The 15,410-nt window shown below is 44.8% G+C and overlaps 1 protein-coding gene across 17 annotated transcripts in view; it reads right to left on the minus strand.

Annotated features, from left to right (window-relative positions):
* ADGRL3 (adhesion G protein-coupled receptor L3) overlaps window positions 1-15,410 on the minus strand; it is a gene marked incomplete at its 3' end in the record, with an annotated part of 394,935 nt that overhangs the window by 245,553 nt on the left and 133,972 nt on the right. For all 17 annotated transcript variants that reach the window (XM_083351852.1, XM_083351853.1, XM_083351851.1 and 14 more), the window contains 2 exons: window positions 9,243-9,346; window positions 4,916-5,101 (listed from right to left, as the gene is read on the minus strand). In XM_083351852.1, coding sequence (XP_083207978.1) covers window positions 4,916-5,101; window positions 9,243-9,346 — 290 coding nt within the window. The remainder of the gene's footprint in view (window positions 1-4,915; window positions 5,102-9,242; window positions 9,347-15,410) is intronic.

Raw genomic sequence — 15,410 nt, forward strand, 5'->3', positions numbered from 1 at the left:
TCCTGCTTGCCATTTTTAATCCCAGAGCTGAAAAAAAAATAGAATGTAACCCTCAATGCTTTCAACAATTAGTTATAATGTGTTATTTTAGATATTGCATAACTTTTTGATTATGTTGGACTGAAAAATCTCCGGGTAGTGCTACTTTAAGCTATATTAGTAGAGAAAGGGTTGAATGTTTCTCCATGTAAATGAACAAAATTCTCCACAATAATGATATTCTAACTTAGTCTTTTGTTTAATATGCTAGTCTGTTATGTCTCTCCAAGTTTTGCATATGAAGCAGTGATTTCACTTCTCCACTTCAACATGAATCTAATAAATATTTATTTATGTGGTATCAAATGGATATCTGGGGCATATTATATTTTTATCCCCTTCATGGATTACTGCCTTGTCGTGGTGAAGGGGCTTGTGTAATTCAATGAAGCTATGAGCTATGCCGTGCAGGGCCACCCAAGACGGAAAGGTCATAGCAGAGAGTTCTGACAAAACGTGATACACTGGAGAAGGAAATGGCAACCCACTCCAGTATCTTTGCCATGAAAACCCTATGGACAGTACCAAAGGGCAAAACGATATGACGCTGGAAGATGAGCCCCTCAGGTTGAAAGGTGTCCAATATGCTACTGGGGAAAAGCAGAGAGCTAGTACCAGTAGTGCCAGAAAGAATGAAGGGACTGGACCAAAGCCGAAAGGATGCTCAGCTTTGGATGTATCTGGTGGTGAAAGGAAAGTCCGATGCTGTAAAGATTTATTCTCCATAGGAACCTGGAATGTAAGATCCATGCATCAAGGCAAGCTGGACGTGGTCAAACAAGAGATGACAAGACTGAACATCTACATCTTAGGTATCAGCGAACTAAAATGGACAGGAATGGGTGCATTTAATTCAGATGACCATCAGGTATACTACTGCAGGCAAGAATCCCTCAGAAGAAATGGAGTAGCCTTCCTAGTCAATACAAGAGTAGGAAAAGCAATACTGGGATACAATCCCCAAAATGACAGAATGATCTCAGTTCAAATCCAAGGCAAATCATTCAATATCACAGTAGTCCAAGTCTATGCCCTAACCACCGGTGCTGAAGAGGATGAAACTGACCAGTTTTATGAAGCCCTACAGCACCTTATAGAACTAATACCAAAAAATGATGTCCTTATCATCATGGAGGATTGGAATGCTAAAGTAGGAAGCCAAAAGATAACTGGAATAACAGGCAAGTTTGGCCTTGGAGTACAAAATGAAGCAGGGCACAGGCTGATAGAATTTTGTCAAGAGAATATGATGGTCATAGCAAACACTCTTTTCCAACAACCCAAGAGATTGCTCTACACATGGACATCACCAGATGGTCAACACAGAAATCAGTTTGACTATGTGCTCTGCAGCCAAAGATGGAGAAGTTCTATACAGTCAGTAAAAACAAGACCAGGAGCTGACTGTGGCTCAGACCATGAAAGTAGGGAAAAGCACTAGGCCACTCAGGTATGAATTACACCATAGCCCTGTTGAATATACAGTAGAGGGTGACAAATAGATTTAAGGAATTAGTCCTGATAGATAGAGTGCCTGAAGAACTATGGACAGAGGTTCGCAACATTGTACAAGAGGTAGCAACTAAAACCATCCCAAAGAAAAAGAAATGCAAGAAAGCAAAATGGCTGTCTGAGGAAGCTTTGCAAATAGCTGAGGAAAGGAGGGAAGCAAAAGGCAAGGGAGAAAAAGAAAGATATGCCCAATTGAATGCAGAATTCCAGAGAATAAATAGAAGAGATAAAAATGCCTTCTTAAATGAACAGTGCAAAGAAATAGAAGAAAACAATAGAATAGGGAGGACCAGAGATCTCTTCAAGAAAATTGGAGAGATGAAGGGAATGTTTCATGCAAAAATGGGCATGATAAAGGACCAAAATGGCAGGGACCTAACAGAGGCAGAAGAGATTAAGAAGAGGTGGCAAAATTACACAGAAGAACTATACAAGAACGAGCTTAACATTCCTGATAACCATGATGAGGTGGTCACTGACCTCGAGCCAGACATCCTAGAATGTGAAGTGAAGTGGGTCTTAGGAAATCTGAGCAACAACAAAGCTAGTGGAGGTGACAGTATTCCAGATGAGCTATTCAAAATCTTAAAAGACGATGCAGTAAAAGTGCTACACTCAATTTGCCAGCAAATTTGGAAAACTCAACAGTGGCCACAGGATTGGAAAAGATCAGTTTACATTCCAATTCCAAAGAAAGGCAGTGCCAAAGAATGTTCAAACTATCGCACCATTGTACTCATTTCACATGCTAGTAAAGTTATGCTTAAAATCCTACAAGCTAGACTCCAGCAGTATGTGGATCGAGAACTACTAGAAATACACGCAGGATTTCGAAGAGGCAGAGGAACTAGAGATCAAACTGCCAACATATGCTGGATCATGGAGAAAGCTAGGGAGTTCCAGAAAAACATCTACTTCTGCTTCACTGACTATGCTAAAGCCTTTGATTGTGTGGATAACAACAAACTGTGGCAAGTTCTTAAAGAGATGGGAGTACCAGACCATCTTATTTGTCTCTTGAGAAAGCTGTATGCGGGTCAAGAAGCAACAGCGAGAACTGGATACGGAACCGCTGATTGGTTCAAAATTGGGAAAGGAGTCCGGCAAGGCTGTATATTGTCGCCTTGCCTATTTAACCTATATGCAGAGCACATCATGAGAAAGGCAGGGCTAGATGAATCAAAAGTTGGAATTAAGATTGCCAGGAAAAATATAAACAACCTAAGATATACAGATGATACCACTCTAATGGCAGAAACTGAAGAAGAACTAAAGAGCCTCTTGTTGCGGGTGAAGAAGGAGAGTGCAAAAGTTGGGTTGAAACTTAACATTAAGAAAACCAAGATCATGGCATCCGGCCCTCTCAATTCCTGGGAAATAGATGGGGAAGAAATGGAGGTAGTGACAGATTTTATTTTCCTCGGCTCCAAGATCACTGCAGTTGGGGACTGTAGCCAAGAAATTAAAAGACGCTTGCTCCTGGGGAGGAAAGCCATGGCAAATCTAGACAGCACACTAAAAAGCAGAGACATCACCCTGTCAACAAAAGTGTGTATAGTCAAGGCTATGGTGTTCCCAGCTGCAATGTATGGCAGTGAAAGTTGGACCATAAGACAGGCTGAGCGCCAAAGAATTGAGGCCTTTGAACTATGGTGCTGGAGAAGACTCCTGTGAGTCTCTTGGACTGCAAGACAATCAAACCGGTCATTCCTACAGGAGATCAACCCTGACTGCTCTTTAGAAGGCCAGATCCTGAAGTTGAAACTCAAATACTTTGGCCACCTAATGAGAAGGAAGGATTCACTGGAGAAGAGCCTAATGCTGGGAAAGATTGAGGGCAGTAGAAGAAGGGGATGACAAAGAATGAGGTGGCTGGATGGAGTCACTGAAGCAGTAGGCATGAGCTTAAATGGATTCCAGAAGATGGTAGAGGACAGGAAGGTCTGGAGGAACATTGTTCATGGGGTCGGACACGACTCCGCAGCTAACAACAACAACAAATATTTTTTATACAATCAGTTTCACAATAGCATAGTTATAGATTCAGCTATAAACACAGCAGTATGAGGAAGAAGTAAACGGGGTGGTGGTCTTCAAAAATAACAATGAAAACAAGTTTGGAAAAGGAGAGTTTATCAGAAATCCAGAAAGAAAGCCAGCAAGTAAGCACATCATCACTTTGCTCTATGGGACCTGGGGCTAGTCTCCCCCCGACCCTTTCCCCATAAATGCAAAGGGCAGGAGAAGAATGACAGCTGGGAAGAAAGGCAAAAGGTAAGAATTAATAAGGTTCCAGAGCTCTTCCACAGTGCTTACATTGCCACTGCAATTTTGTGTTCTCCAATCTCCCAAATGCTTTGGGTCTCAAATTCCCTTAGTTTCAACCAGAAAAATATCATATTCAGAACCTCATTACACAGAGCTAAGAACTCAAACAGGAATATTTTTGTTTGCAATCCTCTTTTTTTCCTCACATGGTAATTATTGGAAAGTGTTCTCAGGAGAGTGGGAAAGTGAGGAATGGGGTGGGTGGGTGTGGTGGATTTGTAGAAGCAAAACTGACTAAATGAAGAAGTAAGGAAAAAAACTTCAGTAACATTGTCTAGTGGTGTAAAAACTGGAGTTTCCTCAATATGATGTAGATATTCAAACTATTTTTACAGCATAGGTTATCCTGATATTATGTTTCTGTTTCTGTCATTCACAAAAGGAAAAACTACCTAAGAAATCCATAGGATTATCTATAAATAGAATATATGTACCTCAGTGTTGAATGGTAGAGTTCTTGGTGGTCTTTGAGTTTGGCTCTTTGCTTGCAGATGTTTTGTGATCAGACTAGTTTACATCTCCAGTGCTCATTGAAATAGCTATGCTAGGAGAAACTAAAGCATATTTTTAGAATCTAGTAAAATGTTATATGGCCTACTGAAGAAGAGACATGCCACCAGATAAATGGGTAGAAATTGTATAATGGATAGAAATTGTAGAATTACTATCTTACTGATAATCTATCCTGTGCCTTCAAGTTAAAAACTGGGTAAAGGGAAATTAAAACTCTTATTTTATCTGGAAAGGAGAATTAAAAACGGAGGAATTTTTTTATTAATATGTCTTCCTACTTATGTGTATCTTTCTATACATCCCTAAAATCCATAGAAACTGAAGTTTAGAAAATTATTTTACACAATTCCTTATCTTGATATTTTCTGAAACCATAGCTATATAAACAGCAGCTGATTTCACAAAAAGCAAAGAGCTCCGTTCAGAAGGGTCACAATGCCCCATCCCCTGTAATAAGTACAGAGGAATTCTCGTGGCTAAATGCACAAGCTACAATCATGAGTTTAAAAGATGCGATACTTACCTTGTTTAAACTTCGTGCTGCACTGTCTTTTCCTCCAGGTGTCAGGTTTCGAAGCTGCACATCCAATAACCCCACCAACTGGTCCATGGCACGAACTGAGTAAGTGATATCCCCTGCATGCAAGTGGCTTTTTGTTTGTTCAGCAAGTTCTCTAGCAACATTGGCAGCTGTCTCTCCTGATTTCAACTATGGTTGAAAAAAAGGTGAAAACATGTCAAGGTATTTTATGGACTAGCCTAAGAGAAATGTATGTTTCATGATGAGGGACCATTAAAAGCAGACCAGCTGATACCAACAATAGCAATATAGCATTTTCGAAGTTTTGAAAGAGCTTGAAGCATTTCCTAGGCCATTATAATTCTTAAAACAAATGATTAAACTCAGTCATTGGAATTTTGGAATTCTGTGTGAAATGTTCTTTGAATAGAATTCACGTCAAACATAAATGCTTTAAATATTAATAAAATCTACATGAGTTCCCTAAAGTGGCAGGGGCAATACATTTTCCTGCTAGAGCTTCAAGGAATATAATAATCTGTTGAAATAAGGCATATTCTGACGTTTCTGTACTGTAGATGGATTCTGAAATTATAGTGGATCAGATTCTTTAAAAAATTCTTAAACATCAAATTGCTTTGCACAACACCTTTCCATGATTCAGGAGAAGTATCAGAACATACCATTTCTCTGTCAAAAATGCTCATTGCTAATCACATTAAAAGATGTCACATATGGAGAACAGACAGGTGCTTTCCTCCCCATACATTTGTGGCATTCACCTATTTTAGTAGGATCTTTTGCTCTTTGTACAGTCCTTTTTCACAAGGAAGACATCTTGATCTCTTTAGCGATGTTGGTATAGTTTGTTTTGATCACAGGAAAGAGCTTTCTTATTTGTGTTGATTTTTTGAATAATACAATATAATAAACAATACAAATTTTAATAATTGACAATTATTAAAACAACAGTTTTATTTCTTTTCAAGCAAACTAATGACCCATACACCTGAAAAAGTTGGACTAATCAATGCAAACTAAAAGCAAAAGAAGGGAAGTAACAGGAAAACCAACATCTCCATCTGGTGGCAGTATGTGACCACTTTTATCCTTATTGGGAATCATCAGACCTTCCTAGTCAGGTCTTTCTAGGCCTTCAGGGATGAAAGTAATGTAAACCTCATACATAAGGAGCATGACATAAAGTAACATCTATATGTCACTCTGAAAAGTTGACAGTATTGTATATACTATCCTGATACAAATTATTAAGAAGAGAAGAGTGACTTGAGATGTATAATAGCTACAACATTTATGTTCTGACTGGAAAACAGCTGGGCCATATGGAACAGATTTAGATTATCAGCTCTGTGATAACCAATGAGCCTGTTGCAGCACTGCTTTGTGTAAAATAAGGACTAAGGAAGAAATAGCTGATCTGTATTTTGAACAGGAAACTATACGAAATCCTGGATTATTTTTTTTAAAAAATCCTGGTTTTATGGAAGAAAATGGATTGAAAAAGGTGTAGGTAAAACACATATCAAATATTTGTTTTTTAATAAAATGAAGTTGCAAAATACTAATCAGAATGCAACCTTATTTATATGATACGCACCAATGATTTCAAGGGGACTTATTTCTAAGTAGAACTAAATAGGATTGCAGCCTCAGTCAAGAATGATGAATCTGTGGTCTTCAGATGATGTTGAACTATAGCTCCCAATTTCCCTCTCTATTGATCATACTGACTGGGGCTTCTGGAAGCATCATTTGAAGGTCATAAATTGGCTATCCCTGCTTTAAGGTATAATTTTTACGAAATCCATTGAACTGTGGACAGTGGCTTTATTTCACTGTGGGGTTTTTTTTGGAACTAACTGATTTAAGAAATTAAAGAAGCCAAATCACAAAACACCAGGGTTGCAATGATCACTGGCAATGATCACTGCTTAACTTGAAAAAGAAGCAATGTGTAATATGTATTGAAGCATCCACAAGAGTGATCGAAAGTACACTGTCACCAGGTGATTGAAGCTCATTTCCCTTTTAAAGTCTGTTCACACATCACACAGACATAAAAAGGGGCAGAAATTCAGTTCCCTGATTGCACCTGCCATTTTTTTCTCCCCTGTCAACAATCTCTGTGCTTCCAAAAACTGGGCGAATTGAAGAACTTATATATGGAGGCAGCTAAGGAATAGTGTCATTTATCCATGGAATAAAGATAATTGTAAATAATGAAATCACATAAAATATAAAGACAATAAAAATCTAGCATGACCAATGTTTGGAGACATAATCCCCAGAACAACCAAATTAATAAAACTATTTCTCCATTTTTTGAACAAGATAACACATCAATTATAGAATAAATAAAATATAGACTATTTTAAAATGAGTTATAGAGGCTACTTTATATGAAATGTTAAGTCCTTGAAGAAAAAAAAAGCTTTAGAAGAACTGCTCGGTTTATTTCACAAATAATGGTATATAGAGTCTCCTGCTTGAGCAGGGGGTTGGACTGGAAGACCTCTATGGTCCCTTCCAACTCTGTTTTTCTGTTATAAATAGTTTTATCAGTTTTGTAAAACTTGAAAAAGATTTCAGAAAGTCTTTATTCATTTTATAATGTGAAACTAGTAATCATAACAACATTTGAAAATTGAGTAATTAAATGACATTTCAATCCATTTTCTGAAAAGAAGATTAGATTACTTAATATAATGCAATTCTTTTAAACTAAAGCTAGTTTAATGTGGATAATTCCACTCAGTATGGCAAAAGATCCAAACAAAGCTGGAACTGAAACATGTCCTTATTTAGCCATATTTATTTATTCCTATTTGAAGAGTTCTCACTTATTCACACACACTTGGTGGCCATAACAGTCACTCTTACTATCTTGAAACATGCAAAGCATTTTAGTTAAAAAACAGAATATTTTAAAACATTCATTAAATGAATAATCTCCAGTGGCATAGCGTGGGTTGTCAGCACCCGGGGCAAGGCAAGTAATTTGCGCCCCCTAACCGCACTGCACGCCTGGCACCACCACCCCTGCACAGTGGGCGGGGACCCGGCGGCTCGGATCGGATTCGCACAGCCAGCACTGCAGTGAGAGAGAGTGAGTGAGCCAGGCAGGGGCAGAGAGCTGCGAGTGCGAGCGCGCCGCCCCAGATGTTGCGCCCGGTGCGGCCGGCCCCCCCTGCACCCCCCACGCTACGCCACTGATAATCTCTATTAGGTACATTTTCTAAAAATAGCTTCTTTAGACTAATTAAGTATTTTATTGTAAGGCATCTTAAAATTTTGGGCACATTATATAAAAATCAGAATTCTGTTAAAAATTACACATAATTTTCCCTCAAATATTGACTCTTTTTAAATCTTAAACCACTAGATATTTATAATAACTTATTATGACATAAATTTTACTTCATGAGATGCATGAAGTATTATGCTGAGAGAATAAGAAAAAAAGTAAGATAAGAGTAATAAAATATGATATCAAAGGGTAATAAAATGTAGGAACTGCACAAAGTACTTATTTTCAATACTATTTCATGAGCTCCTGAAATGTTGTATATGTGCATTATGATTAGTAGTTATTGTTGTGTAGCCGGTTCTTTGCAGGCAATAGGCGAGACGGAAGGTTCCAAACAGAAACATGCTTTATTGGAGGCAAGCAGAACAGAACTGAAACAGAGGCTGCTGCGCAGCTACTTATATGATTGGCCACTAGGCAGCGGCCAATAAGTTTAAAGGAACCCGTTTCCACCCCAAATCTACCAATGATATTCCTGGAGACAACAAGTCTGGCTTGGTCCGTAGCTGTTACACAGACACACCCTTGAGTAACGGTTAAGCAGCATTTAAACAGACACATGAATCAGTACAAGCAAAACCCCCAATACATTACAGTTATAATAAGTAATTCTCAAGCTAACATCCATACTAGTAAAATCTGAAAGTATTTTTCTGAATTTTCATGGTGTTAGATTCTGATTTTTTTTACATAATAAAACATCACTTCTAAAAGATTTTAATATATCTAAAAGTTTTAATTTATAAAGATTCACATTTCTGATTATTCTCATGAAGTCCTTGAGTCAAACTCTGACTTAAGATAAGTCATGCTGAAATTGATGTTCAGCCTCTTTTACATCTTAGTCTAACATAATTCTCCAAGGCTCTTCCTTTTGCTCCATACAATGGTTTGCTTTCATTTATTCAAAGTTTGGATTACAAAATCTTGTTTTTAAATGAATGCGGAATGACTGTAACATACACTGTTAGCACAAATATATCAAGTCTAGTGAACAGTTACCTTCTGAGTGATGTGGTTGACCCAAAGTGAGGAACAATTGCTGAGGTCTGGCCCTTGAGGATCCCAGTTTCCACCAGGAGCAAGGCAAAGGAACGTTGAAACACCTGCAATTATAATGACAATGTCATGCTTGAATTAATAATCAATAAAATAACTTTTTGAAGAAGAGAATTCTTTTCCTCCCAATCCAAGCATTACTTTATATCTTAGAAAAATCTCATCGTGATTAAGAAAACAAACATTGTTTGTGTTCCTATATTTATGATACAAATATCGGGGCTGAAAACTCATGCTATCACTGAGATGATGCAAAATAAACTTCCTACTTTGAAGTCCAGAATTCTACACAGGCTTTGAATTCTTAGAGGCAGCTCCCAGAGCTTGAAAATAAAGTCAGGGAATGATAGGGTTTAATGTGCCCAAAAGGAGAAATTACTAAACATATGATGGGTGACAGCATCCGTTTATACAAGAATCATCAACAAGATGATTCTATACAAGAATCATCAACCACGCTACCACCTGCTTGTGAGTTCATCAAAACCTGGCACTCTACAAGCAATTCCATCAACATCAACCTACACCCAACCTACAAACCCCTCAGAATTCAAATAAACTGCACAGCCAACCAGAGACAGCACTGAACCTTCAACCAACCAGCACTTCACCTCCCAATGACCCTCACCTGATATAACTTCCTCATCACAAGACCCACCACAAGACCCTCACTTGACACACTCACACCTGACCCATCACAAGACACTGATCAGATGGGACCCTCACCTAACATGACCTCACAAGACCTACTGATCACACAAAGCCCTTATAAAATAGAAGAACACTGACACTGACATCCCCTAAATTCTGCTGAAGATGTTACCTAGCCTGAAGTGGCTGAAAGACCACTCTGGACGACAGGTTAACCAACTAGGATTTATTTAAGAGCAAGGCAGAGAACCGTATAACTTGTCCGGCTTTTATAGCCGGCTGCTGTCAGTGTAGGCCAATCAGCTTCCTTTCTTTTGGCGCCGCGTCCTGTTTGTGTTCTGAACCAGCCCTCTTCTCGCACCCCTAATCAAAGGAAGAGTCTGGAAAGCGTCCAAGATCAAAAGGCTTCTGCCAAGTTTTAATTACACTGTTACAAAAATACAAGAGCTTGACTTCTCAAACGAAAAAGTTGCTTTCAGCAACTAGCCCCTCCCCAAACACTTCTTTTATAGAGAGCTCAGGGCGTGGTCTCCCTGTGCCTCCTCCCGAGGAGTCCCATAGCCTTTCTTTGTTTGTCCCTGCTCGTCTGCCTCCTGCGTCGGGCGTCCTTGAACAGGGCCAGCTGTGGGTCATCATCCTCCGCACTCTCGGGCTCACACAGCTGAGAAGAGGTTCCCGGCTGAGGACTCTGCAAAGTCTCCAAATCATCATCAGCCGGTTCGTTTCCCTCCTCCCCCACATCTGAGTCCTCCGATACATCGGACCCGGCTGTCGGACCCACAGGCTGGCCCTGAGTCACAACACTATCCCGCACCGCAGGGCCCTTCCCCCGGGTCTGCCGATCCGGATGCGGTCGGGATGGGAACTGTTCGTGAAAAGCAGTCACCAACGCAGGGGCATGAACGGCGGTCGCGTCTTCCCATGTGAAGTCCTCCGGCCCGTACCCTTTCCACTCGATCAGGTACTGGAAGCGACCTTTCAGCCAGCGGGAATCCCTGATGCTGGCGACCTCGTACTCGGGGGTGCTGTCGCCATCACGAGGTCCTGATGGGGGAGGTTCCGCTTGGCGAAGTGGACAAGCCGGTTGTTCGGGGACCAACAAGGACCGATGGAAGACGGGGTGCACGCGCAGGGAACGTGGCAGAGTTAAACGATAGGCGACCGGGTTGATGACGGCCTCGACTGGGAACGGTCCAAGGTAACGGTGGTCCAGCTTCCTCGCCGGCCGAGTGGATGGTAGGTTCCTGGTGGACAGCCAGACCCGATCCCCCACCGATAATGGAGGCGTATCCCTTCTCGACCGATCGGCGAACCTCTTGTAGTCGGCCTTGGCCTTCTCCAGCTGCCGTCGCACCAACCGATGGATCGCCTGTAACTCCGCCATGAATTCGTTCGCTGCCGGCTCCGGTGAGTCCACGGGAGAAAGGGGGAAAAACCGAGGGTGATAACCCACATTGGCCAAGAACGGTGTCATCTGCGTGGAGGTGTGCTGCGAGTTGTTAAAGGCAAACTCGGCTATGGCCAAATAGTCCACCCAATTGTCCTGCTGCAGGTTAACGTAGCAGCGCAGATACTGCTCCAAAATGCCGATGACCTTCTCGGTACCCCCGTCGGTCTGAGGATGATGCGCGGACGAGAGGCAAACCTTAATGTCCAACGCCCGCATCAACTCCTGCCAGAAGCGGGCTGTAAACTGGGCCCCCCTATCGGAGACGACTCTATCGGGAAGGCCGTGCAGCCGGAACACCTGTTGGATGAACATGCGACTAGTGGCGCGAGCTGACGGTAAGCCGCGACAGGGGATGAAGTGCGCCATCTTGGTCAACATGTCCACCACCACAAACACTGTCGTGAAGCCGGAGGATGGGGGTAGATCCGTCAGAAAGTCCATGGACACAGCCCCCCAGGGTCTCTTGGGCGTTGGCAAAGGCTGCAGTAAACCAGGCGGGGCCCCTGTCGCTGACTTGGCCTGCCTGCATGGGACGCAGGAGGTGACATAAGACTGGACATCGTGTCGGACTCGGGGCCACCAGAATGTACGGGAGACCAGGTTCAGAGTCTTGAACAGGCCAAAATGCCCCGCAGCCGGGTTATCATGACATTGGCTGAGGACGAGTCCCCTGAGTGGCCCTCCTGGAACATAGAGCCGGTCACGATAATACAGGAGTCCATCCGTGACCGACCAAGGCGAATCTGGCCCCACCTCTTCCTTCCGCTGAGCCACCCACGCCTCCTGCTGCTGCGCCTCCCGGATCCGAGCCCGTATATCCACCGGCTCCCACACCGCAGCAAAAGACTCGACGGGGATCACGGTCCTGGGCGGAAGCTTGTCTTCCACTCGGGTGTACTCGGGCTTCCTGGACAGAGCATCCGCTCTCTGGTTGTGCCCGCTTGGTATGTACCGCACCCGGAAGTCAAACCTCGCAAAGAAGAGGGACCACCGGATCTGGCGTTGGTTCAAATTCCGAGCGGTCTGCAGGCTTTCCAGATTCTTGTGGTCCGTCCGGACCTCGATTTGATGCCGCGCCCCCTCCAGATGATGCCTCCAAGCCTCGAACGCCGCCTTGATGGCCAGCAGCTCCTTCTCCCAGATGGTATAGTTGCGCTCCGAGGGATTCAATTTCCGTGAGTGATACGCGCAAGGGAAAAGGGTACCGTTGGGCGTCGCTGCCTGAAGTAACACGGCCCCAATGGCAATGTCGGAGGCGTCCGCCTCCACGACAAACGGCCGTTGCGGGTCAGGATGCTTCAAGATGGGCTCCTTCATGAAGGCGTCCTTCAGAGCTTGGAACGCCTGTTGTTCGGGGGCGTTCCACTGGAACCGAGTCTTCTTCTGCAGGAGCCGGGTGAGGGGGGCTGTCAAGGCAGCAAAGCCAGGGATGAATGTCCGATAGTAGTTGGCAAATCCAAGAAGTCGCTGAATATCCTTCACGCGACGCGGGGGTTGCCAACTCTGCAACGACTCAACTTTACTCGGTTCCATGGCGATGCCCTCAGGAGAAATGCGGTGACCCAAGAAATCAATGGTCACCTGGTAGAACTGGCACTTCTCCAACTTGGCAAACAGCCGATGATTCCGGAGGCGCTGCAGGACCTGACGGAGATGCTGATGATGCGCTTCACGCGACGGGGAGTAAATCAGGATGTCGTCCAGGTAAATCACAACAAACTGGTCCAACAGATCCCGAAAGACGTCATTCATAAAATGCTGAAACACAGCGGGGGCGTTGGTCAGGCCAAACGGCATCACCGTGTACTCGAAATGTCCATAGCGAGTACCAAACGCCGTCTTCCACTCATCACCCGGCCGAACCCTGACGAGGTTGTAAGCTCCACGCAGGTCCAGTTTCGTGAAGATCTTAGCCTCCCGGAGTCGGTCCAAGAGCTCGGGGATGAGGGGCAGCGGGTAGCGGTTACGCACCGTGATAGCGTTGAGTTTCCGGTAGTCACAGCAAAGCCGTAACTCGCCCGACTTCTTTTTGACGAAGAGCACGGGCGCAGACACTGGCGAGGACGAGGGCCGGATGAAACCACGAGCCAAGTTCTTCGTCAGGAAGTCCCGCAATGCAGCCAACTCGGGCTCCGACATGGAGTACAAACGCCCCACTGGGAGAGGCGCATCAGGGACTAGGTCAATGGAGCAGTCGTAGGGCCTGTGCGGGGGTAATTGGTCCGCCTCTGACTCGCTGAACACGTCAGCAAAGTCGGACAGTTCGGGAGGCAAGGAAACCCCTGAGGAACCCTCCACCTGGCCGGCACAGATATGGCGGGTGTGGTCCACGCACTGCAAACTTGGGAAGGTGACCAAGTTCTGAGACCAATAGATCTGTGGATCATGCGCCCGGAGCCACGCCAGTCCCAAGACCACGGGGAAGTGCAGATCCGAAGTGACGTAGAACTGAATGGCCTCCACATGGGTACTGATGGCCATACACACGGGTTGCGTGGCGGCCGTGATAGGCCCGGACAGGAGCACTCGACCATCGATGGTCTCCACAAGCATGGGCGGATCCACTGGACACTGGGGAACAGCCCATTTGGCCACAAAGGCCGAATCCATAAAGTTAGTGGTAGCCCCAGAGTCAATTAAGGCATGGACTGGAATCCCCTCTGACTTGCCAGGGAGGATCAGACATGCCTCCAAAATCAAATGCCGTGGAGGTTCACAGGCACCGTCGGAACGGCGTCGCTCGGTGTGGATGTTGTGGGTCGCCCGATCTTTCACACCGTCTAGATCGGGCTCGGGCCGTTTCCCGATAACAAAGCAGGGGACTTTCTCGGGGCAGGCTTGGTCACTGACGCCCGCTGACGCTTCTTCGGGCAAGAAGCAGCCAAATGTCCAGGGTCCCCACAGTAAAAACACAACCCCTCCGATCGTCGTCTGTCCATTTCCGTCACCGATAGACGGGACCTGGCGGCACCCAGCTCCATTGGCTCCTCCCTCTGGACCGGGGGCTCACGCACAACAGGGGCGGCAGGGGTCTGTGGGGTGGCACGGCGACTCTTACGCTGCTGCAGCCGGGCATCGATCCGCAGACAAAGATGGATCAGCCCATTCAGGTCTGAGGGAATGTCCACGCGGGCCAGCTCATCCAACATCTCCTCTGACAAGCCATCCTGAAAGGCATCCACGAGCGCAGCCTCATTCCAGGCGGAATCCTGGCTAAGCAGCCGGAAATCGCTGATATAGGCCTGTAGAGGGCGCTGACCCTGCCTCAAAGCTTTCAGGCGTCGGGTGGCCGTCTGTGCCTTAATCGGGTCCTCGTACATGAGGCGCATATGGTCACAAAACCCCCCAAAGTTATCCAACAAAGGGCTAGGCTGTGCCAACAGAGGCGTGCCCCAACGAGCTGCATCTCCCGACAGAAGGCTCAACACGAATCCCACCTTATCTCGGTCAGTGGGGAAATCAGCTGCTCTCACGCTGATATAAAGCTGGCATTGTCCCAGGAAGGCAGGAAACAGTTCTGGATTACCAGCGAATTTATCCGGCATAGCTATCTGACATTTCCTCCTGGGTGGGGGGGCAGCATGTACCTGAGCCTGCAGTTGTGCCACCTGAGTGGCCAGCAAGGTGAGTTGCTGGTTGAGCTGGACATTCTCGGCAAGAAGCTGCTCCATCGTAGTATTAAGGGGTGGGTGGCTGAAAGCAAACTGTTCTGAACCAGCCCTCTTCTCGCACCCCTAATCAAAGGAAGAGTCTGGAAAGCGTCCAAGATCAAAAGGCTTCTGCCAAGTTTTAATTACACTGTTACAAAAATACAAGAGCTTGACTTCTCAAACGAAAAAGTTGCTTTCAGCAACTAGCCCCTCCCCAAACACTTCTTTTATAGAGAGCTCAGGGCGTGGTCTCCCTGTGCCTCCTCCCGAGGAGTCCCATAGCCTTTCTTTGTTTGTCCCTGCTCGTCTGCCTCCTGCGTCGGGCGTCCTTGAACAGGGCCAGCTGTGGGTCATCATCCT

Source organism: Vipera ursinii (assembly GCF_947247035.1).
Source record: "Vipera ursinii genome assembly, chromosome: 2".
Taxonomy (NCBI): domain Eukaryota; kingdom Metazoa; phylum Chordata; class Lepidosauria; order Squamata; family Viperidae; genus Vipera; species Vipera ursinii.